This window comes from Stegostoma tigrinum, chromosome 9, assembly GCF_030684315.1.
Source record: "Stegostoma tigrinum isolate sSteTig4 chromosome 9, sSteTig4.hap1, whole genome shotgun sequence".
Lineage (NCBI taxonomy): Eukaryota > Metazoa > Chordata > Chondrichthyes > Orectolobiformes > Stegostomatidae > Stegostoma > Stegostoma tigrinum.
This window is the reverse complement of record NC_081362.1, coordinates 19,817,386-19,845,313: the sequence shown is the minus strand read 5'-3', so window position 1 is coordinate 19,845,313 and position 27,928 is coordinate 19,817,386. Positions and strand designations below refer to the sequence as shown.

Sequence of the window (27,928 nt, the reverse complement as noted above, 5' to 3'; positions counted from 1 at the left end):
TGGATGCAGTATACCACATTGGCAGATGTGCAGGTGAACCTCTGCTTAATGTGGAATGTCATCTTGGGGCCTGGGATAGGGGTGAGGGAGGAGGTGTGGGGGCAAGTGTAGCATTTCCTGCGGTTGCAGGGGAAGGTGCCAGGTGTGGTGGGGTTGGAGGGCAGTGTGGAGCGAACAAGGGAGTCACGGAGAGAGTGGTCTCTCCGGAAAGCAGACAGGGGCGGGGATGGAAAAATGTGTTGGGTGGTGGGGTCGGATTGTAGATGGCGGACGTGTCGGTGGATGATGCGTTGTATACGCAGACAAAGGAAGACTCTGCAAGACTGTCACCCAAGGGTGAAATTGGAGCCGGGTCCCTGGCACTAAGTAGCAGCAGGGCTAACCACTGAACCACCACGCCATTGTTAAAAAATACTGTTTCTCATTATTGGTTTTAGATAGGAGTTCTACACAATGAGAAAAACTTTATTTTTTTTTAACTGGTTCTTTAAAAGCTAGAATCAGAAATAAAGATGCAAGTTTAACTGATGGTCGCAGTTTCCCTGCTGCCTGACATGTATGACATAGACGGCAAAATGTGACCACATTTTTATGTATTCCTGTTTTAAAATTTTTTTAGCTTAGGTTTGCTGAATACTTAAGAGACCCATCAATAAAATTTTATGAACCACTTGCAAAACTTCGTTATGATATCGAAATGGGACTACCACCCAATGGACTACTGCCCATTCTTCACTGGCTGAAATCTGATGTGGTCTCTGTTTCTTCATTACTACTTGTCTTTCAAATAGTAACATTTAGATATTGGTTCTGATTCAATATCTGAGTAGGCTGTTCGACAAAACTCTCTCAATTCAGGATCTCCTTATTGTGTTTCTGTTGAAGAAGATGGCTAATTATATCAGCCTCATTCTCTTTGTCTTCATCCTTCTCATTTAAACTTTTGAAAACCGTATCAGAACTTGTAAATTCAGTAATCTCCTTTTTAAATAACTCTTCCTCTTTCTGTCTACTTCTAAGGGCCTGAAATGTAACCACAAGAGTCAGTAAACAATGCAGAATGTTCCTGTAACATTCCAGTATCCTTTCTCTCTACCGGTTGTTCCGTCACTCTCAGCGATGCCAATATTTTTGAACCAGCCAGATAATTTTACAAGATAAAATTAATTTATTTTATAGGGATTTGGCACATTACTGCAACCACAAATTCTCTGTATACTCAGTCATTCTTTCATCCAACTCCGTACAATAGGACTGCCTTGTAACTTCCATATATATTATTTCCAATTAATATTTTCTCCAGTGCTAACCATTCTGGAAGCCCCATTGTCTCCTCACAGAGTCAAAAGCACGGAAACAGACCCTTTGGTCCAACTTGTCCATTAATGAGGTCCACAGCAGCCAGTAGCCAATCACCAAGTCACCCTTTACTTACATGTGCATCGCTCTTGACTCTAGTCTGACTTCCTCAGAGCCAGCTGTCATAATGAACAGAACCTCTGACATTTCTGTTTATATCTGTCAGCCATGGCTCACTGATCGGACCTGGTTACCAGACCCAATCAGGGAACTCATAATCTATGAGGTCCACCTGGCTGACCTTGTTATAATCCCTCCGCCTCTAAGTCCAGAGACACAGGCCTGTTGTTTCTCTGGTAGCCTGTCCTTGAGTATTTTTGCATTCGGTCAGGTTCGTCCAACTCAGCCTTGAACATAAGCGGCATGTACTGGACTATAGCGCAACTCTTGTGCCTAGAGGATCTTGGAAGACATTCTACCTCCGCTTCAGGCAGTAAGGCGTTGAGGCTGCAACATCAGCTGTGTCCATCTTAGACCCCAAAGTTTCTTCAACGTTCAATGCAGGGGGAGAAATCACAGGTTCTAACAAATTTCTGGCTGTTCTCAGGGACCAGTTATGCTTTGCTCCAGACCCATCTGTGAGTTTGCAGTTTTCTTGCAGTCTACCTGCTTGTTCAGGACCTTCGCACCAACCCGAACATGTTGTACATCATGGGACCTGACCTCGCATCAATGACACCTCGCAAGGCCATGTCTGTAGTTTTGACATCAAACTTCATTGCCTGAAGTAAACTGTCTCTCTCGCTTAGAGGACCATGTCTTGTATTGATGTTCCTGATGTTGTTTCACTCTCCCCACCCAGGTTGGGGAAGATCAGATTTAAGCTAGTGCAGAAACATCTCCCTATGAGCAACTCTGCTGGACCTATCCTTGTGGTTGCATGTTTGGGGTGGGATGGGGGAGGGGGTGTGGTGTGTGGAGAGAAGAGGGAGGTGGGGGCAGGGGCTGGGCAGCGTGTCTGATGATCAAATAGCAACGAGAACATTTTGAATCTGTAAGCTGTTTCTTTCAGCCTGTCTTCAAAGTTTGGATCACTGTTTTTGCCAGACCATTGGATGACGGATGATATGGAGCTGTCCTTATGTGCTAAATGCCTTTTGACTTCAGGAAATAATCGCATTCCCTACTGATAAATGATGCCCCATTGTCTGTGACCAACACTTCTGGAAGCCTATGTATTACAAAAGATGCTTGCAGCTTTTCTATCATGGTCCCCATGTTTGACGGATGAATTTTGTGCACGTCGAACGACTTTGAGTGGGAGTCCACAACGACAAAGAATGTCGAGCCCATGAAAGGACCGGCACAGTCGCCATGTAACTGATCCAGGGTTAACCCAGCCACTCCCATAAATGTGGGGATCTACTGGTGGTAATTTTTATCCTTGTTGGCACTCTGGGCCCTGCCTGACCAACACAGCAATTTATGCATCCAATCTTGGCCACCAGACATAACTTGGATTACCCTGGAAGAGTTTATCCTGTATCTGGTGGCAACCTTTGCTGAAGGCAATCACCCTTGCTCCACAGAATAAAATGCTATCCTCTACAGTGACCTAGTCTTGCCAGGTTCAGAAAGATTTCAATTCTAGTTGTGACAGCCCTTTTGTTTCCCCCAAACCAGCTGTTTAGGTGGCTCAAGGCATTGCATTTGCTACTTAGACTCCTGGACAATGCTCCAGCTTGTAATTGTAAACACTTAAAATGACAGCCCACTGCTGAATTCAACCTCAAGCTATGGGCAGCACTGCCTTGTCCTCTTTAAGCAGCTCTAACATGGGTTTGTTGTCTGTTACTATTACAAATTTACATCTGTAAAGGTATTGGTGGAACTTTCTCGTGCAAAGTTGACTAGCAATCCTTCCTTCTCTTTCTGGGTATTTGCGCTCCTCTACATCAACCAGCCTGGGTACTGTATGTTATTGGGCATTCCTCTCCCTTGGGCCACATGTGAGCCGACACTACTCCAATACCATGCAGGGAGGCATTGCGTGTCAACACTACATCTCGCTTAAGATCATATTGTGTCAACAACTTAGATGACAACAGCTGCCTCCTCACTTCCCTAAAGGTTCTGTCTTGGCTACGAGACCATTTCCACGGCTGACCCATCTAAGGGTGCCTGGCTGCAGGCCAGGTTACAAATGAACTTTCTGCAATAATTCATCAATCCAAGGAAAGACCTAATGTCCAGTACAGATTTGGGAGCCAGGGCACCTTTGATCGCCCTCGCTTTATCTTCCAACAATTGCAACATGGTCTTATCAACCCTGTAGCCCTAGTAGGTCACTTGGGCTGCCTGGAACACACGTTTTCCTTTTTAAGGCATATGCCCACCTGGGAGAAGTGTCTAAGGGCTATATTCAAGTTCTCTAAGTGCTCTTTATTGGTCTTTCTTGTTGTTAGCACCCCATCCAGACAAACAGCAACCTGGGGTTGACCTTGTAAAATGTCCTCCATCCCACTCTCATTGCCACCAAAATAACACCAGAGGCCAGTATACTGTCACCAAGTCACCCTTTATTTACACATACATGGTACTTGACACTGGTCCGGCTTCTTCAGAGTGAACAGAACCTCTGACACTTCTGTCTATATCTGTCAGCCAGGGCTCCCCAATTGGACCAGGTTCAGGGAACTCATTACATGAGGTCCACCTAGCTGACCTCAATACAATCACTACGCATCAAACCTTTAAGTTCTACTTAACTGATTCTCCCCAAGCTTTTTCCTTTAAACTGGGAGTGTTCTTACATGAAAACAAAATTGAAAACTTAAACTTTCTCAGCTTCTAAATATCTACAAATTTCTAACCAAATCCTCATGGTTTGGAAGATGCACAAATAAATCTGCTGAGGTAACATATTCCCATAACTCCTCTGAAAAACTCCTTTCTTAGAAAGAAACAATGTCTACGCCAGACTCTAATTACACCCATTTCCCCCGAACAGCCCTAAAATCTTTCAATCTGTTATGTTTCTAAACTGAAATTGATCCTTGATTAATTTTAAGCAGAGACAGGCTTCAATATTTTCCCTTCCTGTGTTAAACTCTATAATATAAATAATTTTCCATTAACACTTCAAGATTTACAGTTATTTGCTCTCTGAGTAATGCTGGAGTAAGATCACTATCTCATGAGGAATCAGACCTTAATTTTACTTTAAAGAAAGGTCTTCACAAATAAAGCATCCATGTGTCACTATTTTGAAATTTAAAGTCTAAAAATATCAATACACTTCAAATTACATACCTTTCATCACACCAACACTCTGGCCGTTAGACATAATGCAACAGTTGGAATACGACAAATTTTATTATACTAGTTCCAGGGGTGATTAGCTTATCATGCAAGAAAAATTATGAATCTTAGGCATATGTTTCTTGGATCTTAGAAGAATGGGAGTTGATGTAATTGATAAAATTGTTAAGGGGTTTGACAGGGTATTTGTTGAGAAAATGATTCCCCTATTTGGGAAATCTGAAATTTGGTAATAATCTGAGAAGACAGAGATCACAAAGCGAACAAGCTTTCCTGTTCCTAAGATGCTGCTTGGCCTGCTGTGTTCATCCAGCTCTACACTTTGTTATCTCAGATTCTCCAGCATCTGCAGTTCTTATTATATCTGAGAAGACAGGATCTTTTAGGATCATTTGGGACTGAGGTAATGAGACTTTTTCCCCTTTCAAAATGTTGTGATCATTTATAATCTTTGTTCCCAGAGAGCTGTAAATGCTTAATCATTGCTCATTTATTCAGGACATGTTGATAGGCATTCATGCACTAAATGAATGAAGGGCTTTGGGGATAATAGTTAAATTAAGATAGACGACCAGGCATAATCTTTTTGAATGGCAGGGCAAGGTCAAAGGGTTAAATGGCCCATTCTTGCTCCATTTTCTTATGCTACTATGACAGCCATACTGCATTGATCTTGTAGTTTGCAGTAAGTTAAGATAATATTATGGTCTTCCTCTGTAATGAATGAATTTACCAAATAAAATTTTTGAGACATCATTGACTGATTTGGATAACACTAGATCTCACAGACTGACTGGGCCTGTGAGCAATGGACAAATAGAAATAAAGCATTTATACAGCAAGCTTAATAATGTTAGGTGCACCAATGTGCTTTACAACCAATGCAGTACTTTTGAAAAGTAACATAGACTTCACAGCAGAGATAATGGGAACTGCAGATGCTGGAGATTCCAAGATAATAAAATGTGAGGCTGGATGAACACAGCAGGCCAAGCAGCATCTCAGGAGCACAAAAGCTGACGTTTCAGGCCTAGACCCTTCATCAGAGAGGGGGATGGGGGGAGGGAACTGGAATAAATAGGGAGAGAGGGGGAGGCGGACCGAAGATGGAGAGTAAAGAAGATAGGTGGAGAGGGTGTAGGTGGGGAGGTAGGGAGGGGATAGGTCAGTCCAGGGAAGACGGACAGGTCAAGGAGGTGGGATGAGGTTAGTAGGTAGCTGGGGGTGCGGCTTGGGGTGGGAGGAAGGGATGGGTGAGAGGAAGAACCGGTTAGGGAGGCAGAGACAGGTTGGACTGGTTTTGGGATGCAGTGGGTGGGGGGGAAGAGCTGGGCTGGTTGTGTGGTGCAGTGGGGGGAGGGGATGCACTGGGCTGGTTTAGGGATGCAGTAGGGGAAGGGGAGATTTTGAAACTGGTGAAGTCCACATTGATACCATATGGCTGCAGGGTTCCCAGGCGGAATATGAGTTGCTGTTCCTGCAACCTTCGGGTGGCATCATTGTGGCAGTGCAGGAGGCCCATGATGGACATGTCATCAAGAGAATGGGAGGGGGAGTGGAAATGGTTTGCGACTGGGAGGTGCAGTTGTTTGTTGCGAACTGAGCGGAGGTGTTCTGCAAAGCGGTCCCCAAGCCTCCGCTTGGTTTCCCCAATGTAGAGGAAGCCGCACCGGGTACAGTGGATGCAGTATACCACATTGGCAGATGTGCAGGTGAACCTCTGCTTAATGTGGAATGTCATCTTGGGGCCTGGGATGGGGGTGAGGGAGGAGGTGTGGGGACAAGTGTAGCATTTCCTGCGGTTGCAGGGGAAGGTGCCGGGTGTGGTGGGGTTGGAGGGCAGTGTGGAGCGAACAAGGGAGTCACGGAGAGAGTGGTCTCTCCGGAAAGCAGACAGGGGAGGGGATGGAAAAATGTCTTGGGTGGTGGGGTCAGATTGTAAATGGCGGAAGTGTCGGAGGATAATGCGTTGTATCCGGAGGTTGGTAGGGTGGTGTGTGAGAACGAGGGGGATCCTCTTGGGGCGGTTGTGGCGGGGGCGGGGTGTGAGGGATGTGTCGCGGGAAATGCGGGAGACGCGGTCAAGGGCATTCTCAATCACCGTGGGGGGAAAGTTGCGGTCCTTAAAGAACTTGGACATCTGGGATGTGCGGGAGTGGAATGTCTTATCGTGGGAGCAGATGCGGCGGAGGCGGAGGAATTGGGAATAGGGGATGGAATTTTTGCAGGAGGGTGGGTGGGAGGAGGTCCGACCAGGCCCCCTCCACCGACACTCTCATCCGCCTAGCTGAACTCGTCCTCACACTCAACAACTTCTCTTTTGACTCCTCCCACTTCCTACAGACTAAGGGGGTGGCCATGGGCACCCGCATGGACCCAGCTATGCCTGCCTCTTTGTAGGTTACGTGGAACAGTCCCTCTTCCGCACCTACACAGGCCCCAAACCCCACCTCTTCCTCCGGTACATTGATGACTGTATCGGCGCTGCCTCTTGCTCCCCAGAGGAGCTCGAACAGTTCATCCACTTCACCAACACCTTCCACCCCAACCTTCAGTTCACCTGGGCCATCTCCAGCACATCCCTCAACTTCCTGGACCTCTCAGTCTCCATCTCAGGCAACCAGCTTGTAACTGATGTCCATTTCAAGCCCACCGACTCCCACAGCTACCTAGAATACACCTCCTCCCACCCACCCTCCTGCAAAAATTCCATCCCCTATTCCCAATTCCTCCGCCTCCGCCGCATCTGCTCCCACGATAAGACATTCCACTCCCGCACATCCCAGATGTCCAAGTTCTTTAAGGACCGCAACTTTCCCCCCACGGTGATTGAGAACGCCCTTGACCGCGTCTCCCGCATTTCCCGCGACACATCCCTCACACCCCGCCCCCGCCACAACCGCCCCAAGAGGATCCCCCTCGTTCTCACACACCACCCTACCAACCTCCGGATACAACGCATTATCCTCCGACACTTCCGCCATTTACAATCCGACCCCACCACCCAAGACATTTTTCCATCCCCTCCCCTGTCTGCTTTCCGGAGAGACCACTCTCTCCGTGACTCCCTTGTTCGCTCCACACTGCCCTCCAACCCCACCACACCCGGCACCTTCCCCTGCAACCGCAGGAAATGCTACACTTGTCCCCACACCTCCTCCCTCACCCCCATCCCAGGCCCCAAGATGACATTCCACATTAAGCAGAGGTTCACCTGCACATCTGCCAATGTGGTATACTGCATCCACTGTACCCGGTGCGGCTTCCTCTACATTGGGGAAACCAAGCGGAGGCTTGGGGACCGCTTTGCAGAACACCTCCGCTCAGTTCGCAACAAACAACTGCACCTCCCAGTCGCAAACCATTTCCACTCCCCCTCCCATTCTCTTGATGACATGTCCATCATGGGCCTCCTGCACTGCCACAATGATGCCACCCGAAGGTTGCAGGAACAGCAACTCATATTCCGCCTGGGAACCCTGCAGCCATATGGTATCAATGTGGACTTCACCAGTTTCAAAATCTCCCCGTCCCCAACTGCATCCCTAAACCAGCCCAGTGCATCCCCTCCCCCCACTGCACCACACAACCAGCCCAGCTCTTCCCCCCCACCCACTGCATCCCAAAACCAGTCCAACCTGTCTCTGCCTCCCTAACCGGTTCTTCCTCTCACCCATCCCTTCCTCCCACCCCAAGCCGCACCCCCAGCTACCTACTAACCTCATCCCACCTCCTTGACCTGTCCGTCTTCCCTGGACTGACCTATCCCCTCCCTACCTCCCCACCTACACTCTCTCCACCTATCTTCTTTACTCTCTATCTTCGGTCCGCCTCCCCCTCTCTCCCTATTTATTCCAGTTCCCTCCCCCCATCCCCCTCTCTGATGAAGGGTCTAGGCCCGAAACGTCAGCTTTTGTGCTCCTGAGATGCTGCTTGGCCTGCTGTGTTCATCCAGCCTCACATTTTATTATAGACTTCACAGCAGCCAATTTGCGTAGGGCAAGATTACACAAACAAGGACATTATGACCAGGTTTCTGTTTTGTGATGTTGTTTGAAGAATTAGTATTGAATAGTCAGCAAGGAGAATTCCCTTGCACCACTTCAAAATTGTTGTATGGAATCTTTGCATTAAATAATTCATGGGATGGTGAGCATCACTAGCACCGCCAGATTGTATTGCTCATCTACAACTAATTACCCTTCATACGGTCAGCCACCTTTAAACACTGCCATCCATTTGTTGTATGTTTATTTGTAGTGCAGTTAAGAAATTCAAGGTAGTTGACTCAGTGACAGTGAAAGAATGTCAACGTAGTTCCAGGTCAAGACAGAGTTTGGTTGAGAGGGGAAATTTCAGGTGATGGTGTTTCCTTACATCAGCCGTTGTTGTCTTTTTAGAAGGTGAAGGAGGCTTTGTGAGTTGCTGTAGTCCATCTTGCATACAGGATATATTATTTCAAAAGTCAGCAGCAGGAATGTCAGATTCACCAATCTTTCATCAATATTTCTTCATTAGTTGTGATATAAATATTTGAAGGAATAATACCACATACACAACCTATCAAAATATACTCTTGTCAAAGGTGATGTGTTGTTCCACTTCATTACCCATGTATTATGTGATTACCAAAAAGTTTTAGAACATATTTTTCATTGATTAAAAATGATGAATCTTGCTCCAAGAAAAAAATACATAAATTAGGTAAGAAGCATTCTAACAACATTTAAGTAAGTATCTGCCCCAACTCTCTGAAGAAGCAATTCATTTCAGACCATTGTTGTGCCTTATCCCCTGAACCTTGAATATTATTCCTTTTCAGATAGGCTATGATTGCTGCAAATGCCAACTCTGGATGGCACAAAATAACATGTATGCACAAAGAGTAACCAATGTCATTTGAAAGCAATGAAAATTAGTAGCCAGTCTCAAGTACGGCATTGCTGGGAGTGTGTGTAATACATGATGAGGAATCAGCATTTAGAGCTGTGAATCATGTCCTGGACCAAGTGTGAATAACGGTGATCATATTCTAAGGCCTTTGAAGGGCAGCTAAAGGATAGCACTATTCTAGCAGCTATCCTTCAGCATTAACACAAACTTGAATGAGGACGTTGTTGGATAGGGTCACTTGTTCCAGAAAGGGCCCTCTCCAGACAAGTTGGCACGATGACAGCAAAGGCTGAGGAGATCTGCTCCACAGACACTGCCTGTAGGGGAAGTTATGTTTTCTCACCCCCGGCCTTTACCTCTGCATCCCTTGTATCCCCAGCCCAGTGATGTCAACAGCACAAGTGCAGACACAAGCTGCCCAATGTGACCATCTGGCCTCATATGCCTCATCTGCACATGCGCAGGGGTAATTTGGCATTTTGGATGATCACTCCATTTCAAATAATCATCTAATTCCCATCTGGATGCCTGAATTGAATATGCCTCCAATACACTTTCAGAAGGACATTCCAAATTGCTTCAGGAGTATAATCATTTTTTTTTGAAAATTACATCTATTCTAAGCAAGTGGTTAAAAACAAAAGGGCTGGAAGTACTCAACAGGTTAGGCAGCTTTTCTGAAGTAGACAAGGGGGTATGCAGAGCAAGTTAAACAGACAATAAAGGTGCTCACAGTTTATGACAGTGGTGTTGCTAAAAACAGTTTTACAACCTTTGCAGTTCTGAATAAGTTATCTTGCTTCAGTCAAGCTGCTTCTCTCTCTACAGGTGCTGCCAGATCTGCCAGGTTTCTTCAGCATCTTGGTTTTGTTTTCAGATTTCCAGCATGGGCAGTATTTTACTTATATTTAAGAAAGGGATATTAGGGACAATGCAGAAAGTGGTGGTGGAAAAATGGAGGCAAATGTGGACAAATGAAGAAATTAAAGAAGGAAGGTTGGAAAGGGAGAAAGAATGGGTGGATGTAAGTGAAGTATTGGGAAAGTGAGCAGCAGAAATGAAGAGGGGCGAGACATAGGGAGAGAAAAAGGGACAGTGAGTGAGGATATAGGACTGAGACGGAGAAGGGGTGAGAAGGGAAGGGGATGGAAAGTTGTAAGCAATATCCTAACAATATCTCTATAGAGCAGTTACCTGGTTCAGCAGGTCATATAAAGTTTAAGTAAAACTGATACGGAAGGTTTGGGAAGGAGAATTCCAGGGAGAGCTCATGGCTCAGAGTTGGGGGGATAGCCAAGGCAGGAGGATTGGTTCTAGGCCTGGAAAGGGTCACAGAATCTAAGATGGATAACTTTTCAATCAACAGCAGGTACCTGTGTTAAAGTTGGACAACAAACATCTAATTTCTTCTCAATCCCATTTTTTTTGTTCTCACCAAGACTGCTGCAAAGATGGCGACTTCTTCGGGGAGACCGCTGCGAGCACGCGGCGGCGGTTTTGGCGGGAACCATGTGCCTTCGCGCGACGCCGAGATGGGAAAGTAGCCAAGCCTCGTTTGGCAGCGGCAGTTAGGCGGCAAGCGCGAGGACCCAGAGCAGGCGGCGCCGTTGGTGCCATATGGTGAGTGTTACCGCATCCGGCCCTGATCGTCTGCCAGCTCTCGTCGTCCTCCCAGCACCCCAACGGGAAAGCGGAGGATCCGCCGCCCATCGCCGAGATCCTAGGCGTCAGAGGAACAGAGGCAATGAAGAAGTTGGGGGCGGGGAAGAAGGCGAATGTGACAACACAGCAATTAAAGACGAGAGGTTGGAAAGAGAGAAGGGAGGGGAGGGTGTAAGAGGAGCATTGGTAAAAGGAGGATCTGAAGCAAGAGGGGCGGGAGGGTGTGAGTGAGGGAGGAGAGAGGGGCAGAGTAGCAAGCAACAGCCCTGTCTGGTAAATCTTTATGCTGTGGCCGTTCCCAGTTCAGAAACTTACTGTCAGTTCAGAAACATTTCCCACGGAAATTAACTGAAATAAAAATTAAATTCAGGCTGATTTTAACACAGGATTAGGTGTATTTAATCTGCCGGTCGGTGCACTTGGGCAATTGGATAATAAATTAATCCATCGAACCACATGGATCAAAGCCCTGCTGAAACGAGGCAGCGAGAAACGATTGCAGACATTGAAGTACTTTAAATGAGCCATTTGATGTAATTATTATTTTCACTCAGCAGCTGCCGTGCTTTGCTTTTGTTGCTCATTTTGATCGTTACAAATTCGGATCTACTGGTGGCATGTTCTTTCGTTCGTTTGAGTGGGACACTTTGCTATCAGACTTAAATGTGGGAGATGACGTATACAGTTCTATATCCGGTTGTAGGTACTTTTAATCAATCTGTTATTACACACCTCTGAAGCAGGTAGGACTTAAAGCCAAGCCTCCTGGCTCAGAGAGAAATACTACCACTGTGCCGCAAGAGCACCTGTAGAATTTAATGTATAGTCCACAAATACAGTAAGTCAGATATTGAACTGATAAGAACTGATCTTAGGCAAAATATTTGAATAATCTCTGGATGCAACTTTGGTGACAGGAACTATTGGTTCAAATTATGTTTCAATTACTTTGAAAGTGGTTATGAATAAACAACTGGTGATACTAGGGTTGTAAGTATTGTCACGTTGCTTTGTTTTGCTGCAAATGAGTATACAAAGCAATTATGTTGAGATTTGTAATAATGCTCTATATGAAATAGTATGTGAACAAAGAACCTGCCTTACTTCTTTATATGTTATACCAGATGTCTTCTAATTGTTACATTACCATTTCTGATTCATCCTGTTTAGAGATTTTACTGCTCCCCACCAAGAAGTCTGACTTTATTAGCCTTACCACCAATTTGTTTCATAAAACCTGTTCTTGTCTTTTTATTTGCTTACATAGCAGACAACACATCGATAAAAGACCTTTCTAACATCTTTGATTTTAGGTGTACATCCCTTTAGGAAGAACATGAAGGTTGCAGAGAGGGCACAAGAGAGATTTAGTGGGATGGTATAAACACAGAAAAAGTTCAACAGACCTGGAAGTACATTTGGTGACAGAAATATTTTAATTATCCTTTCATGGGAACTGGAAGAACTCCGTGATGTAACAGCTTTCAATAGGTGAGTACAGAGGGGGATACAGGGAGAGGATTTAAAAACAAAAGGGATGGTCCGTGATGGGGTCAAAGACTGGAGACATTAAATAACATAAGAGGTGATGATGCAAAGCAGAAGGAAGTAATGGGACAATTAAAGAACAGTCCACTCGCACTGCTCCCTTGACTACACTTTCTCATATGAAGCTTCCTAGAAGGATGCCATTCCATTTGACATCTTTGCTGTATCTGTTTTGATGATGCAGTGTTCCATACCAGTGCTTCTGATATATCTTCCTTCTAAATCAAGATCTTCCCCATTATAGTTGATTGGACCCTGAACCTTACCTGTTCTGTTTTCACATTTCTGCCCTTCTCTTTTTCTCTTGAATAATGATAGAAAATTAAAATTAGGGACTTCTGCTGAACTAGACCACACAAGAAATGTATTATCTTCCACCACCTCCAACAAGAGATTATAGCTCTTGATTTTCTCTTGAGTTTCTATTTACACAACATAACAAGTGCTAAGACAAAAAGACACAAAAGCAGAAGTAGGCCATTTTGGCCCATGAGTCTGCTCTCCCATCCAACATAATCATTGTTGGTCTGATAATCCCTCACTCCATCTTCCTACTTTGTTCTCTTCTCCTAAAGAAAGGTCCGGACCCAAAATGTCAGCTTTCCTGCTCCTCTGATGCTGCCTGGCCTGCTGTGTTCCTCCAGTTCCACACCTTGTTATCTCAGACTCCAGCATCGGCAGTTCCTACTATCTCTGAACTTGAATACTAGCTTTTTGTGATTCATGAACAAGGAACCCAAATCTCGCTGCAGTCTTTCCTTATTTAATTCTTTAAGGGGTGGCATCGTGGCACAGTGGTTAGCACTGCTGCCTCACAGTGCCAGGGACCCAGGTTCAGTTCCACCTTCAGGTGACTGCCTGTGTGGAGTTTGCACGTTCTCCCTGTGTCTGTGTGATTTCCTCTAGATGCTCTGGTTTCCTCCCACAGCCCAAAGATGTGCACGCTAGGTTGATCGGCAATGCTAACCTGCCCATAGTGTTCAGTGATGTGTAGATTAGGTGGGTTATAGGGGCTGGGTTTGGGTGGTTGCTCTGAGCGCCGTGTGGACTTATTGGGCTAAAGGGCTTGTTTCCACACTGTAGAGATTCTGTGATCTATGAAATAATATTCACCTCTTACATTCTTCTTGCTAAAGTGCATATCCTCACATTTTTCCATATTATATTTCATCTGCCAAGTTTTCATCCTCTCACTTAACCTTTTTATATTGCTTGATAGATTCTTTGTGTCACCCTCCCTATTTACTATTCACAAATTTGGCTATACTGGGGGTCCCAATTAATGAACATCACACTTATGAATGTCTTCTCATATAGGGGTGTAATATTAAAGACCTGACATAAGAACGTTTACTATATTTATAAATAGCTACTTCGTTGTCCCACATTGTGTTCTGACTTGTGTACAAATCAATATACAAACGGACCCTCATGAATGGAGCCCATTCATAACTTAGGGACTGCCTGTGTACATTCATTTCTGCCATACTCATCATTAATATATATTGTAACTAATTGTACAGAGCACTGCACTGATTACAGGTTGCCATATTGAAAATGCCCCCTTACCTTTGTATGCAACAATAATAAATGTGCAGTGCAATTTCACATACTGCCATTTGTGTGTGAGAGAGAATGAAAGAGGCCCAATTGTGGAGAACAAAAAATCTTGCATTATATAGCACTTTTCATAACTACAGGATACCCCAAAGTCCTTTACAGCAAATTAAATTTAGTACTGTAATTATTGTGTTGAACAAAATGTGTTATGCGCAGAAATGTAATCATGTTTTATTTTGATAAATAAACATTGGCTCTTGAAAATAGGGTTCATTTCTGATATTTATTTGAAACATGGTACTTTGACAGTACAGCACTCCTTCAATGCTGTACTGGAATGCTTAAGTCCTGACTTGGACTCGAGCCGACAACTTTCTGACTGAGATTGAGGGTACTATCAAATGAACTGTAGAAGAATCTGATACGTTTTCTTGTCAACTTGATCAACAACAAATAAGCAATGAATCCCTGAAATAAGTGCAAGAGAATTTAATTGACTTCCAAATCTCTGACACACCTCAATTCTGTCCTCCTCCAGGAAATTTTCAAGTGTAGTAAAACCAAATTTAATGGTCTCATCAGATGGTCTGTTTCCAAGGAAAGCAATCTGTGGGAAAACATTACCTATCATCTCACCTGACTGTTAGCCTATATATCACAGAAGTGTTAAGGCACAGAAGGAGGCTATTTGGCCCAATGTGCTTTTACTGGCTAAGTAAATGAATATCATTACCTAGCCCCAATGTCCTGCTTCTTTCCCATACTCTTGCACGGTACTTATACCGACTATTCATCCAATGCCCTATTGGGTTCCTTGATTAAACTCACTCCACCACACTTCCAGGCAGTGCATTCCTTACTAGCTGAAGAAGAACAATTTTCTTCACCTCACTTTTGCTTCTTTTGCAGATCTCTTTAAACTTATGTTCTGTCCTTGTAAGAGTTGGAACAGTTTCACCTTGTCTACTGTATCCAGTCTGCCTATCATACTGAAAAAATCTCGATCAGATCTTCTGTAGGCCTTCTTTCCAATGAGAACAGTTCCAACTTCTTCAGTCTATCCTCATAACTGAAATTCTTCATCTTTGGAATCATTCTTGTAAACTGCTTTTGCATTTTCTCCAATATGTTCACATCCTTCCTGTAATGTTCTCCCCAGAACTGTATACAGTATTCTAGCTAAGCATCCCACTTAAGTTGAATTTTTTAAAAAGATCATTAACGGGATGAGGACATCACTGGTTAGGCAGCATTTATTGTCCATCCCTAATTGCCCAGAGGGCAGTGAAGAATCAACCACATTGCTGTGGGTCTGGAGTCACATGTAGGCCAGATCAGGTAGGGATGGCAGTTTTCTTCCCTAAAGGACACTAGTGAACCAGATGGATTTTCCTGACAATTGATTCATGGGCATCTTTAGACTCTTAATTCCTGATATGTTTTAGTGAATTCAGATTCCACCATCTGCCATTGCAGGATTTGAACCCGGGTTCTCAGAACATTATCTGGGTCCCTGGATTAACAGTCCAGCAATAATACCACTAAGCCATTGCCTCCCCTTGGATATCACCTGTCTATATCTACCTGTCCTGCTACTTTCACTTGCATGTGTATACACACCCAGGTTCCTCTACTCCTGCATGCTGCTTAGAACTGCGTTCTTATTTTATATTGTCTTCCAATATTTTTCTGACCAAAATGCATCACTTCACACTTAACTGCGTAGAAACCACCTATCTGCCCACCCCACCAATTTGTCTGTCCTTTTGAAGTTCTGGACTGTCCTTGTAACACTTTACAATTCTTCCAAGTTTTACTTTATAAACTTGTGCTTCAGTCCAACAATATTTGCCATCATTTCAAATATCTGATCAAAAGCACAGTATTCAGTCATTCAGTAAATTTAAAAATTTGACCGCATGCGGTACATGTCTACTTTTGACCAATGCCAATAATTCCAAACTTATAAATATAACTGAGAGGCTCAACTGTTCTTCTGCACTCTTTAAAGAAGCTCCAATAACCATTACCAGAAGTGAGGATTAGAATTGGATACTATACAGTAACTGACAGCAAGTCAACTCAGCTCTAATGATTGTGGTTTTGTTTCCCCTGTGGTCAGCACCCATTATTCGTGAACCTTTCTTGAGTTAGTGATTAACCTAACCTGTTTTCGCTGTGATGTTACTTGTAATGGGCCACCCACAAACATATCTTGAGTTTATTTACTATATGTGCATAACATGGCACTATAAGCCAGATCACAATTTATCTGAATCAGTAGTATAGAAGCAAAGTCTTGGGGATCCTAGAAATCTGAAATAAAAAAAACAGAAAAACGCAGAAAACACTTTGCATCTATGAAAAGAGAAAGAGAACTAATATTTCAGGTTGATCAACTTTATTCAGAACTCAAAAAAGTTGGAAAAGTAGTAGTATTAAGCAAATAAAAGGGCAGTGATCCAAGGAAGAGAAAACAAATGTTTATGGTTGTGTGGGGTACAGAAAAGGTTGGTTGTGCAATGCCAAAGGAGGTAGTAATGACAGACATTAAGGAGGAAACATGTCTACTGGAGGTCTGAATGGCAGAATAATCAACAAGTACCACCTGAAAACAACAAAAATTGAAAGCAAAACATTAAAACTGAAATTTACAGAAAAAATATAAGACCTGACATTTTGGCCTGAAACAGTTAAGTACAAAAGACTGTAAAGTGCTGAATGAAATGATGAGTGTTGTTCAAGCTTGCATTGAATTTTATTGGAACACTGAGATGTTGAAGAATGAGAAATCAGCATGACTAGAAATAAAAATGACTGGAAGCTGAAGCTCCAGGTCATACTTATGACTGAATCTCTGGACAGGGATGACTTGTACAAGAGGGACAGGTTGCACCTCAACGGGAGAGGAACAAATATTCTTGCAGTCCTACTCAGGAGGGTCTAAACTAGAGTGGCAGGGGGCTGGGAACCAGAGCATTACATCAGCAAGTGGAGGGATTGAGGGGAAGGTACACGTTAGAACCAGTAAATCAGAAAGAAAGGACTGGCAGCAACAGGTAAATGAACACAATGGTAATAATAGCCTGAAGTGTGTTTATATCACTGCAAGGAGTGTTAAAGGTAAGGCAGTTGAGCTTATTGACTGATACTCCCTTGGAACATGAAGCTTAGATGATGTAGAATTTAAGTACGTCCAAGAGGGTGGCTTGAAACAGTATGGGTAGCCTGACTAGAGGAGGGGCTATATTGAACCTGGTACTGGCTAATGAGCCTGGCCAGGTGATTGACTTTTCAGTGGGAGAGAAGTTTGGAAATGGTGATCACTACTTAAGTTTTAAGATAGCTATGAATAAGGATAAGTCAGGATATTGTGGCAATGTACTAAATTTGGGGAGGGCAAATTATGTCAGTATTAGGCAGGAGCTAGGGAATATTAATTGGGAGGAGCTGTTATCAGACATGTCGACATTTGATGTGGGAATTGTTTAAAGACCTGTTGATGAGAATTCAGGAGCAGCATGTTCCAGTGAGGAGGATGACAAGGTAAGTGACTCTTAGATAATGAGGGACATTATGTATTTAGTGAAAAGTGAAAAGGAAGTATATATAAGGTTTAGGAAGCTAAAATCAGACAGGGCCGAGGAATATAAAGAAAGCAGGAAAGAACTCACTCAGGGAATTAGAAGACCAAGAAGGGGCCATGAAATGACCGTGGCAAGTAGGGTTAAAGAGAATCCCAAGGCTTTCTATACATATATTAATATCAAGAAGATAACTAGGGAGAAGGTAGGACCACTCACGGATAAGGGAGGGAACTTGTGCTTGGAGGCAGGGAATGTGGGTAAGATCCTAAATTAACACTTGGTGTCAGTATTCACCTAGGAGAAGGATATGGAAGATAGTGAAATTTGTGAGGAGCATGCTAATATGCTAGGGCATTTTGAGATCAAAAAGAAATGGTTTTAGGCCTCTTGAAGAGCATTAAAGTGGATAAGTCCCCAGGGCCCAATGTTATCTACCCCAGGTTATTGAGAAGCGGAAGAGAGGAGGTTGCTGTGGCTTTGACCAAGATCTTTGTACCCTTGCTAGCCATGGAGAGGTCTCGGAGGACTGGCGAGTAGCTAATGTTATTCCTGGGGAATAGGGATAGTACAGGAAACTATTTGACTGGTGAGTCTTACACCTGTGGTTGGAAAGCTATTGGAGAGAATTCTTACGGATAGGATTTTCGTGCATTTGGAAATGCATGGCCTAATTAGGGACAGTCAGCATGGCTTTATGCATGGCAGGTCATGTCTTACTAACTTGATTGAATTTTTCGAGGAGGTGACAAATGTGATCGTTGAGGATAGAGCAGTTGATGTTGTCTACTTGGATTGTAGCAAGGCTTTCGACCATGGTGCCTCATGGTAGTCTCATCCAGAAGATTAAGATGCATGGAATCCATGGTGACTCGGTCATTTGGATTCATAAATGGCTTGCTCATAGAAAGCAGAGGGTAGTGGTGGAAAGTTATTTTTTAGGCTAGAGGCTCGTGACTAATGATGTTCCGTAGGAATCCGTACTGGGACTCTGCTGTTTACGATATTTATAAATGACTTAGATAAAAATATAGGAGGGTGGCTTTGTAATTTTGCAGGCAATACAAAGACTGGTGAAGTCATGGATAGTGTAGAAGGTTGCCAAAGGATACAGGGGATATAGTTGCAGATATGGGCGGAGAAATGGCAGATGGAGTTTAATCCGTGTAAGTGTGAGGTGCTGCACTTGGGACATCGAATGATAAGGAAAAGTATAGAGTGAATGGCAGGACCCTGAGAGGCATCGATGTATAGAGGGATCTCGAGTTCAAGTGCATAGCTCCCTGAAAATGGCCATGCAAGTAGATAGAATGGTGAACAAGGTGTATGGCATGCTTGTCTTTATTGAGAATTGAGACTCAGGATGTTATGTTGTTGCTTTATAAGACATTGGTTGCAGAGGATGCAGAACAGGTTGACCAGAATGCTGCCTGGATTAGAGGGCATGAACTATAAGGAGAGGCTAGAAAAACTTGGGTTGTTTTTTTCTGGAGCGGCAGAGTCTAAGGGGAGAATTGGTAGAAGCCTATAAAATTATGAGTTTCATATAGAAGGTTGACAGTCAGAATTGTTTTCCCAGAGTTGAAATGGTGGTTGTGGTGGTGGTGGTGGTTTGGAACATGCTGCCAGGATTGGTGGTGGATGCAGATACAACAGAGACTTTTACATAGGCAGATGAATATGCAGAGAATGGAAAGATTTGAAACAAGGGCAGGCAGAAGGGATTACTTTAATTTGGCGTCACGTTTGGCGTAACATCATGAGCCGAAGGCCCTGTTCCTGTGCTGTACCATTCTATGTTCCATGAACAGAGGTCATATATAAGCAATTATCCAATTTGCTTTTGGCCTTCCCAATATAGGATGGATAGCATTGTGAGCAACAACTTTTTTTTAAAAAAGTATTCTTTCATAAACTGTGCATTACTGGCAAAGATTTAATCTATTGCCCATCTGTAATTGCCTGTGAGAAGTTGATGTAGTTGCCTTCTTGAACAATGAAGTCAGTTTGGTGTAAGTATGCCCACAGTGCTGTTAAGAAGGGAATTGTAAGTTTTTCACCCAGTGACAGTGAAGAAACTGATACAATCAAGCGCAGGTCCATTGCTTGGAGGGGATCTTATAAGAAGTGGTGTCTGTCTGTTTGCTGTCCTTATCCTTCTGTATGGTAGGGGCTGGGTGTTTGCAATGTGTTGTTGAAGGTGTTTTGGCATGTTGCTGCAGTCCACTGATACCACTGTGCATTGGGTGTAAATGTTGAAGATGGTGGATATCGTACTGATCAAAGCTGCTTTGTCCTGGGTCATGTCAAGCTTCTTGAATGTTGGGAACTGCATTCATCCAAGCAGCTGGAGACCATTACATCACACTTACGACTTGAGCCTTGTAGATGGACAGATTGAGGATTAGGGGGCTCCCAGCCTCTTAGCTGCTCTTGTAGCCACAGTATTTATACGGCTGGTCCAGTTCCAAATCTGGTCAGTGAGAAATCCCAGGATGTTAATTGTGGGAAACAGAGCAGTGGTGATGTCAAGGGGAGTTAATTAGATTAGGTTGACAACAGCCATTGCCTGGAATTTTTATGGTCTAAATGTCACTTACATTTATCAATCCAACCCTGCATGTTGTTTAAGTCTTGTTACATACGGACACTGAATACTTTAGTATTTGAGTTTTTGTGAATGGTACTGAACAATGTGCAATCATCAGTGAATATCTCCGTTTCTGACTTTATGAAGTGGGAAAGGTCCATATGAAACATGGACAGCTGAAATGACGTCAGGAGCTGAGTGGCTCGGGTCCATATGAAACATGGACAGCTGAAATGATGTCAGGAGCTGAGTGGCTCACATTGGTGAGTACATTATTGGAGTGTAAATGCGGCATAATGTCACACTATCTATCACTTTGCAAATGATCGAGAGTAGTCAGATGGAGTAGTATTTGGCGAGATTAATTTTATAGTGGACAGGGCGTAGCCTGGCATCCATGCACATCGTCAGATTAATTGATAATGGGAACTGCAGATGCTGGAGAATCCAAGATAATAAAATGTGAGGCTGGATGAACACAGCAGTGCTCCCGAGATGCTGCTTGGCCTGCTGTGTTCATCCAGCCTCACATTTTATTATGTCAGATTAATTCCAGTGTTTTAGCTATACTGGAACAGCTCAGTTAGGGGCACAGGCAGTTCTGGAGCATAGATCTTCAGTATTGCAACTGTCACAGGATGTTTTCATGGACTAAGCCTTTCCTGCCTGCAATCCCTTAGCTATTTGTTGATATCATGTGGAGTGAACCATATTGGGCAGAGAAATGGCATCTAGGATGTAGAGGCCTCAGAAGAAGGCTGCAGGTGGTTGCAAGTGCTTCATTCTTGTCATTTACACTGATTGTTGGACTCCTCCATCATTGTTGAAGATACTTGTAGAGCCTCCTCCTATGGTTAGTTGTTAATTATCCAATATCATTCATGATAGAGTGTGGCAGGACTGCAGAACTTAGGTCTTATTTATTGGTTGCGGAATCACTTAACTGTATATATGTCATGCTGCTTTCACTGTTCAGTGTGCATGTATGCCTATGTTGTCAATTCATCAGCTAATTTTTGTGTATGCTTGGTGCTGTTTGTGATATGCTATCCTGCATTCCTCAAACATGGGTTACTTCCTGCCTTCGTGGTAATGGTAGATTGAGGAATACGCTGGGACATTAAGGTTATAGATTATGGTTGAATACAATTCTGCTGATGATGATGATGATTTCTGGTGTTTCATGGATGCCCAGTTTTGAACTGTTTGATTTTTTTTGTATCAATTCTACTTAAATGCTCATAAGCTTACACAGGGCTCTTATCTACAAAATAACTGAGTGGTAACCACTACTACCATTACAGTCAGGTGCAGAAGCATCTGTTGGGTAGATTGCTGAAGGTGAGGTTAAGTAGGGTTTTTTTCCCCATTTCTTTGGTTCATTTACAACCTAGGACAATTGCTGGGGTAGCTGTGTTCCTCCAGGACTTAGGTAGCTTATTCAGTATTGGCGCTACCAAGCCCCTCCTGCCATGGATATTGAAGTACCTCTACTTCAAGTAAATATTGTGCCTTTGACACCCTTAATGTTTCAACCTAATTTCATTCAGGGTATCCCCTTCTCAGCTTTCTCAACCCCAAGGGAAAATAACCCAGCCCGTATGGTCTCTCCATCCTGGGAAACAGACTGTTCAATCTCATCTGCACTTTCTCCAGTTCAGTTACATCCTTGTGGCAACCAAACTGCATAAAGTACTCCAGTTTTGGCCTAACCAACATTCTATATTGCTCCAACATACTTCTCAGCGCCTGTATTCTATGCCTTGAGGAATAACGGGGAATACATTTTAGTTTTAAAAGCTTGGCTGCCTGCTTTTGAATCAGTCCTGCACTATCTTGAATAATCTATTCCTGAGTAACTACTCAGGCCCCATACCTACTTCACCTTCCACGCCAAGTGCACCTCTCCAGGACCGCTCACACTCCCAAGATCATGATCTGACCAATGACCCCTCCATGTGCTGGACCCAACACCTACTCTCCCTGCTCTGTTCTGGACTCTTTTTCTAGCCCCTTTCAACATTGCATCATTTACATTACCAGGTGCACTGTATCCACCTGGCACTCTAACCCCTACCCAGTTAGCATTCTACCCCTGGCACCCAATTCTCTCCCTACTCACCCTACCATCCCAGCACCCTGCCCTCCATAGGAAGGTTGAGAATGACCTTCCAGCCTGGTGTCTGATTAAAGGCCTAATGCAGTGGGTGTTTAGCCAGTGACAGTTGGGTGTCAAGTTATGTAGGCAAAATGCCAAGTTAACTTCAGCAGGCATGAATGCATGCCATTAGCAGTCTCTCCTTATTGGGCCCCTTGCACCTACTGGATGGTTCCAATGGAGCCAAAGGCTCCCCCTGAAGCAACACATTCCTTTGCCCTCCAAACTGACCCTTCAACTTTTACAACAACCCCAATTCCCGTCCTAACTCTCTCTTGAACAGTATTCTCAGGGTCTCCCTGATTGGCCCCAACAATCCCACCCTACCTGTACGTGCTGCAGGATTCCCAGGATGATCCTCTTCCTAGGCCCTGCAAATCAATCTACAATTTTCTATTTGTAAAATAATTTGAATTGAGACAGGCTTATTGCTATTTAAAACTTGTACAGCTTCTCCAGATAACCAAGTATGACTTTTGCCTACTGTTACCAACAGATTTAGCAGCTAGAAAACATGATTTCAACGTCTCACAAGCACAGGAATTTTGTTTCCGAACCAATGGGGAATAAGTCAGTTTCTTCCCTGGCTGGTATTGGAAAAACACTTGGAAGAAAACTGGAAGAGCAAGGCTTTGATAAGGTAACAAACCAATAGAAGAATGCCATATAGACATCTTGGAAATTAAATGTCTAAGTGATGCAGTAGGACCTAGCCTCTGAACTTGCTTAAAATTTGCTATAACTGCACGCTTTGCAATTTAGATGTAAAGACTGTAGTTGCCACATTCCTGGCCCAAAATTTCACTTCATGATAAACTCCAACGCTTCCAAATTCCCACCCCAAACCAGGTCAACCTGCGGCCTCTCCACTTTATTAAATAGGGGATCAATCAATCCTCAACCTCCAGTACCCCTCTACTTAGCTGAACATGTGTTTTTATTGAAAATATCTCCACTGGTTCCACTCACATCTTCCAAATAAAAGGTGTTGCAATGAAATTCACACTGGCTCTGACTTTGCCTTTGTTTGTGGGGTATATAGATCATTCAGTGCTTTAGCCTTGACTCTGCTTTCCTCATTCTTTCTCTGGCATATTAATGTATCTACCTTTTAGTCTCCATCTGGAAATTCATTACCTTTGCCCTAGTTCATCCCAGATTCTTTGGTTTCTGAACCTCTATCACTTCTGTGCATAGACTATTAACTAGTAACAAAAACAGAAGTTGCTGGAAAAGCTCAGCAGGTCTGGCAGCATCTGTGAAGAGAAAATCAGAATTAATGTTTTGGATGGTGACCCTTCCTCAGAACTGATGGTAGCTGAGAAAATATCAGTTTATATGCAGAAAATAGGGACGGAGATAGGATAGGAGGTAAATGAGGATAGAGCCCAAAGAGAGAGAAAAGCAGTTGGATAGATAAAGGACAAACAATCTGGCTAGGAGGGTGAGCAGTTGTTAATGGGGACTGTTAGTAACTAAGACTAGGTGGTGTGTAATTGCAGACTATGCGATAACAAGGCCTGATGTATGTGGGGTTGTGGGGTTAGAACGTGGGAGAATTTAGCCCGTAAAATTATTGAACTTGATATTGAGTCTGGAGGGCTGCAGGGTCCCCAAGTGGAAAATGAGGTGTTGTTCTTCCAGCTTGTGTTGAGCTTCGCTGGAACATTGCAACAAGCCAGAGGCAGAGATGTTGGCCAGAGAATTGGGTGGTGTGTTAAAGTGGCAGGTAATAGGTAGCTCAGGATCTATTTTGTGAGCAGAACGTAGATGTTCTGTAAAGTTGTCACCCAAACTATGCTTTGTTTCCCCAATGTAGAGGAGACCACATTGTGAACAGCGATTGTGGTCTAGATTCTGGAAAGTGCAAGTAAAGTGCTGCTTCACCTGGAAGGTATGTTTGGGCCCTTGGATACTGGGGAGGGAGGAAGTAAATGGGTAGGTATTGCACCTTTGCCTGTTGCAGGACAAGGTGCCATGGGGTTGTGGGGGCTGTTGGAGGTGAAGGAGGAGTGGACCAGGGTGTCCCAGAGGGAACAGTCCCTGCAAAAACGGACAAGAGAGGGGAGGGCAATGTGTGTCTGGTGGTGGCATCTAGCTAGAGGTGGCAGAGTGGCATCTGATGACCTGATGGTCAGATCCGGTTGAGGGCCCCATTGACAATGGTTCTGGGGAATCCTCGTTTGAGGAAAGTGATGGACATTACACAGGCTCCTTTGTCAAAGTTGGCCTCATCTGAACATATGTGACGGAGACAGAGGAACTGAGAGAATGGGATGGAGTTTTTACAGGAAACAGGATGGGGGGATGTGTAGTCCAGGTAGCTGTGGGAGTCAGTGGGTTTATAATGGATATTAGTGGCCAGTCTATCCCCAGAAATGGAAACATAGATGTCGTCAAGGAAGTGAAGGGAGGGGAGGAGTCAGAGATAGACCAGATGAAAGTGAGAACAGGGTGGAAATTGGAAGCAAAATCAATATACTTTTCCAATTCCAGACAAGAGAGGGAAGCAGCACTGATGATATTATCGGCTGAAATAGGACTGGAACAAGGAATGTTCTACATACCCCATAAAGAGACAGGCATAATTGGGGCCATGCAGGTACCCATGGCCACTCTTCTGACCTGAGGAAAATGAGAGGTATTAAAAGAGAAGATGTTGAGGGTGAGAACGAGCTCGGCCAAGAGGAAGAGGGTGCTCATGGGTGAAGACGGTTCAGGTCTTTAACTCCAGGAAGAAGTGGAGAGCCCTAAGACACTCATGGTGGGGAATGGACATGTAATGGGATTGCACATCCATGGTAAAGAGGAGGCGACTAGAACGTGCAAACTGGAAGTTTTGAAACTGGCGTAAGGCATCAGAGAAATCATGAATGAATGTGGGCAAGGATTGGACCAGAGGAGAGAAGACTGAGTCAGGATAGGAAGAGATGAGTTCTATGGGTCAGGAGCAGGCTGAAACAATGGGTCTGCCTGGACAGTCCTTTTTGTAGATTTCATTAAGGAGGTAGAAGTGATCTATGTGGGGCAGGGGACTATCAGATTGGAAGCAGTGGGAGTGAGGTCACCAGATGAAATGAGATCAGTTACCATGGTAGATACAATGACCACAATCTCCCACTATTAACCAGTGTTCTTTGCAAGTGTACTGATTCCCATAACACCCTGTAAGAACACTATATCATACACACCCTTTTGTTTCGTCTCCACTGGTTCTGTTTTTACAAAGCTACTGCCAACACCAATGTTTCTTTAGCCAAGAACTTCCCTCTTCTGTGGGTGGCAGGGCATTCAACCATATCTGCCACACTAATCCACACTTTTTGCATCAACTCTTCCCCATCTTCCCAGAATCAACCTTCCGTCCCACATTCATTAGATTATTGTATGCTCGTTCTGTCACCACTAGCAAGGTATAATAACCAAACAATTTTCCTCTGACCTTTCAAAATTTGGAATTGATCCCCCTACTCAACCCACTCTTCCATCACTCAACATTAATGTTATTTCTAATGGAACACATGTCCTTTTAGTTCCTCTTTTACTAGAGTACAGAGTTGCAAACCCTCCTTCCAGGTGAAACAGTGATTTACTTGAAATATTTTCAATTTTGTATATTGCATTCACTGGTCAATATGCATTCTTTTCTACACTGGAGAGACCAAGTGAAAATTGGATGATAGACGGAAGAAGGTATTCTGTAAAACTGCTGGAATGACCCCAGACTCCGTGATTGAACAAAACTTAACCCAAAGCTACATAGGAGATATTAGGAAAGGTGATCAATGGCTGGGTCAAAGAGTTAGATTAACTTAATAGAAGAAAAGAGAGGCAAAGAAGTTTTAGGGAGGAAATGCCAAAATTTTAGGCTAAATGTACAGTTCCAGGAACAATTAAGAGAGCAAATAGTCAAAAGGTCAGACTTGGAGAGGCTCACAAATCTCAAAGAGCAATTGGACAGGAAAGACTTGCATCATTTCATGTATTATTGGCAACAGCCAGGACCACACAACTAACTCACTCCCAAGAGACAGGTTAGTCATTTGGATAGTATGATGAGGATGTATGTTTTAGAAGTTTCATTTTAAATTTCAACCTTAACAACTAAGGGTAGGTGAGAACAATTGGGTCCAGTAGGCAACCATCTTTCTACTCATTGGATTGATTAGGCTACCCTGCATCCATTCCCAGAAGGCTATCATCTTATTCTTGCCTCCGAGCTCTTTTCTCTAGAAAAGTGAAGATTGATTATAGTGATTTAAAAATTACGTGGGAATTTCTACGTAGAGAAAAGTTAAGATTATGGTAGACATAGAGAAAATGTTTTCACTTGCAAGAGCAAAATGTGGGACAAGAAATATAAGTAATGAATAAATTAGGTTGTGAATTCAGGGGAAACCTCTTTACCCAGAGTGGCTAATGTGGAACTTGGAAGCACAAGGAGTGGTAAACTGAATAGCATTGATCCATTTAAAGATAGGATGAGGATTGGGACATATGAAGATAGTGGAGGGAGCTTTGTGACTACAAACGCTGTCATATCCCTGTTGGGCTTGTTTCTGTGCTGAATATGCAAAAAACCTTTCTGGAAAGGCAACTTCATGATGACGGTGTTAATGCAATCTGCAGTAGCAGTGTTTGATAAGCGTTGGTATTTGTGTTCACTTTTCACACAGACCACAGACGTTCTCTATAAATCAAACATTAATGTGCTTACTGAAAGAAATTTACAATTTTTTCTCTTGTTTTAGGCATACGTATTACTAGGCCAGTTCCTTGTTTTGAAAAAGGATGATGAATTGTTTAAAGATTGGTTGAAAGACATCTGTGGGGCCAACACCAAACAAGCTGGACAATGTGCCACCTGTTTACAAGAATGGTGCAATGCCTTCCTGTAACTAACATTTTTATCGAAAGCATCCAGCTTAATTAGTCTGTCTTAAATAAGTATTACAGACTAACATACATTTTCCCATACTTGCCTAAACATGTGAAGTTTATCTTAAATGTATGCAAATTTCACAACTTAAAATCCGGTTGAAAATAATTGTTTTATAGGTTAATCAATTTTACATGTAATGTTAATCCTCCGATACAGACTGCAGTAAATGGTTATGATCAAACTTAATGTGTTCCCTCACTGTCATGAGAAGGCAAAAAGTCTAGTGCTAAAAAAGGCACAAAACTAGTAATGTTTAACAAAAATCAAAGGAAAAATTAGATACTAAATGAACATTTGTTTTCTAATGTAAAGTATTGACTTTTGAGCACCATTAATGTATTTTAAAGGTTTACAGACAGAATTCTTACTCC

At 43.4% G+C, this 27,928-nt stretch overlaps 1 protein-coding gene across 2 annotated transcripts; it reads left to right on the top strand.

Moving 5' to 3' along the window:
• Nucleotides 1-11,102: 11,102 nt before the first annotated feature.
• Nucleotides 11,103-27,513, top strand: LOC125455125 (barrier-to-autointegration factor). 2 transcript variants are annotated; one of them, XM_048536768.1, is made up of 4 exons: nt 11,850-11,874; nt 12,489-12,666; nt 23,112-23,255; nt 27,367-27,513. In XM_048536768.1, exons 3-4 carry the CDS (start codon nt 23,130-23,132, stop codon nt 27,511-27,513), a joined length of 273 nt encoding a protein of 90 aa, XP_048392725.1. In that variant the 5' UTR covers nt 11,850-11,874; nt 12,489-12,666; nt 23,112-23,129. The 2 variants fall into 2 exon arrangements, with proteins under 2 accessions (XP_048392726.1, XP_048392725.1); XM_048536769.1 differs by lacking the exons at nt 11,850-11,874; nt 12,489-12,666 and adding an exon at nt 11,103-11,133.
• The last annotated feature ends 415 nt before the right edge of the window (nt 27,514-27,928 follow it).

Bases quoted from the DNA above. Each gene is read 5' to 3' on its own strand.
- LOC125455125 (XM_048536769.1), top strand. From the start codon at position 23,130: ATGATTTCAACGTCTCACAAGCACAGGAATTTTGTTTCCGAACCAATG. The intron at 23,256-27,366 runs GTAACAAACCAA...CTCTTGTTTTAG, and splicing joins AAGAGCAAGGCTTTGATAAG to GCATACGTATTACTAGGCCA.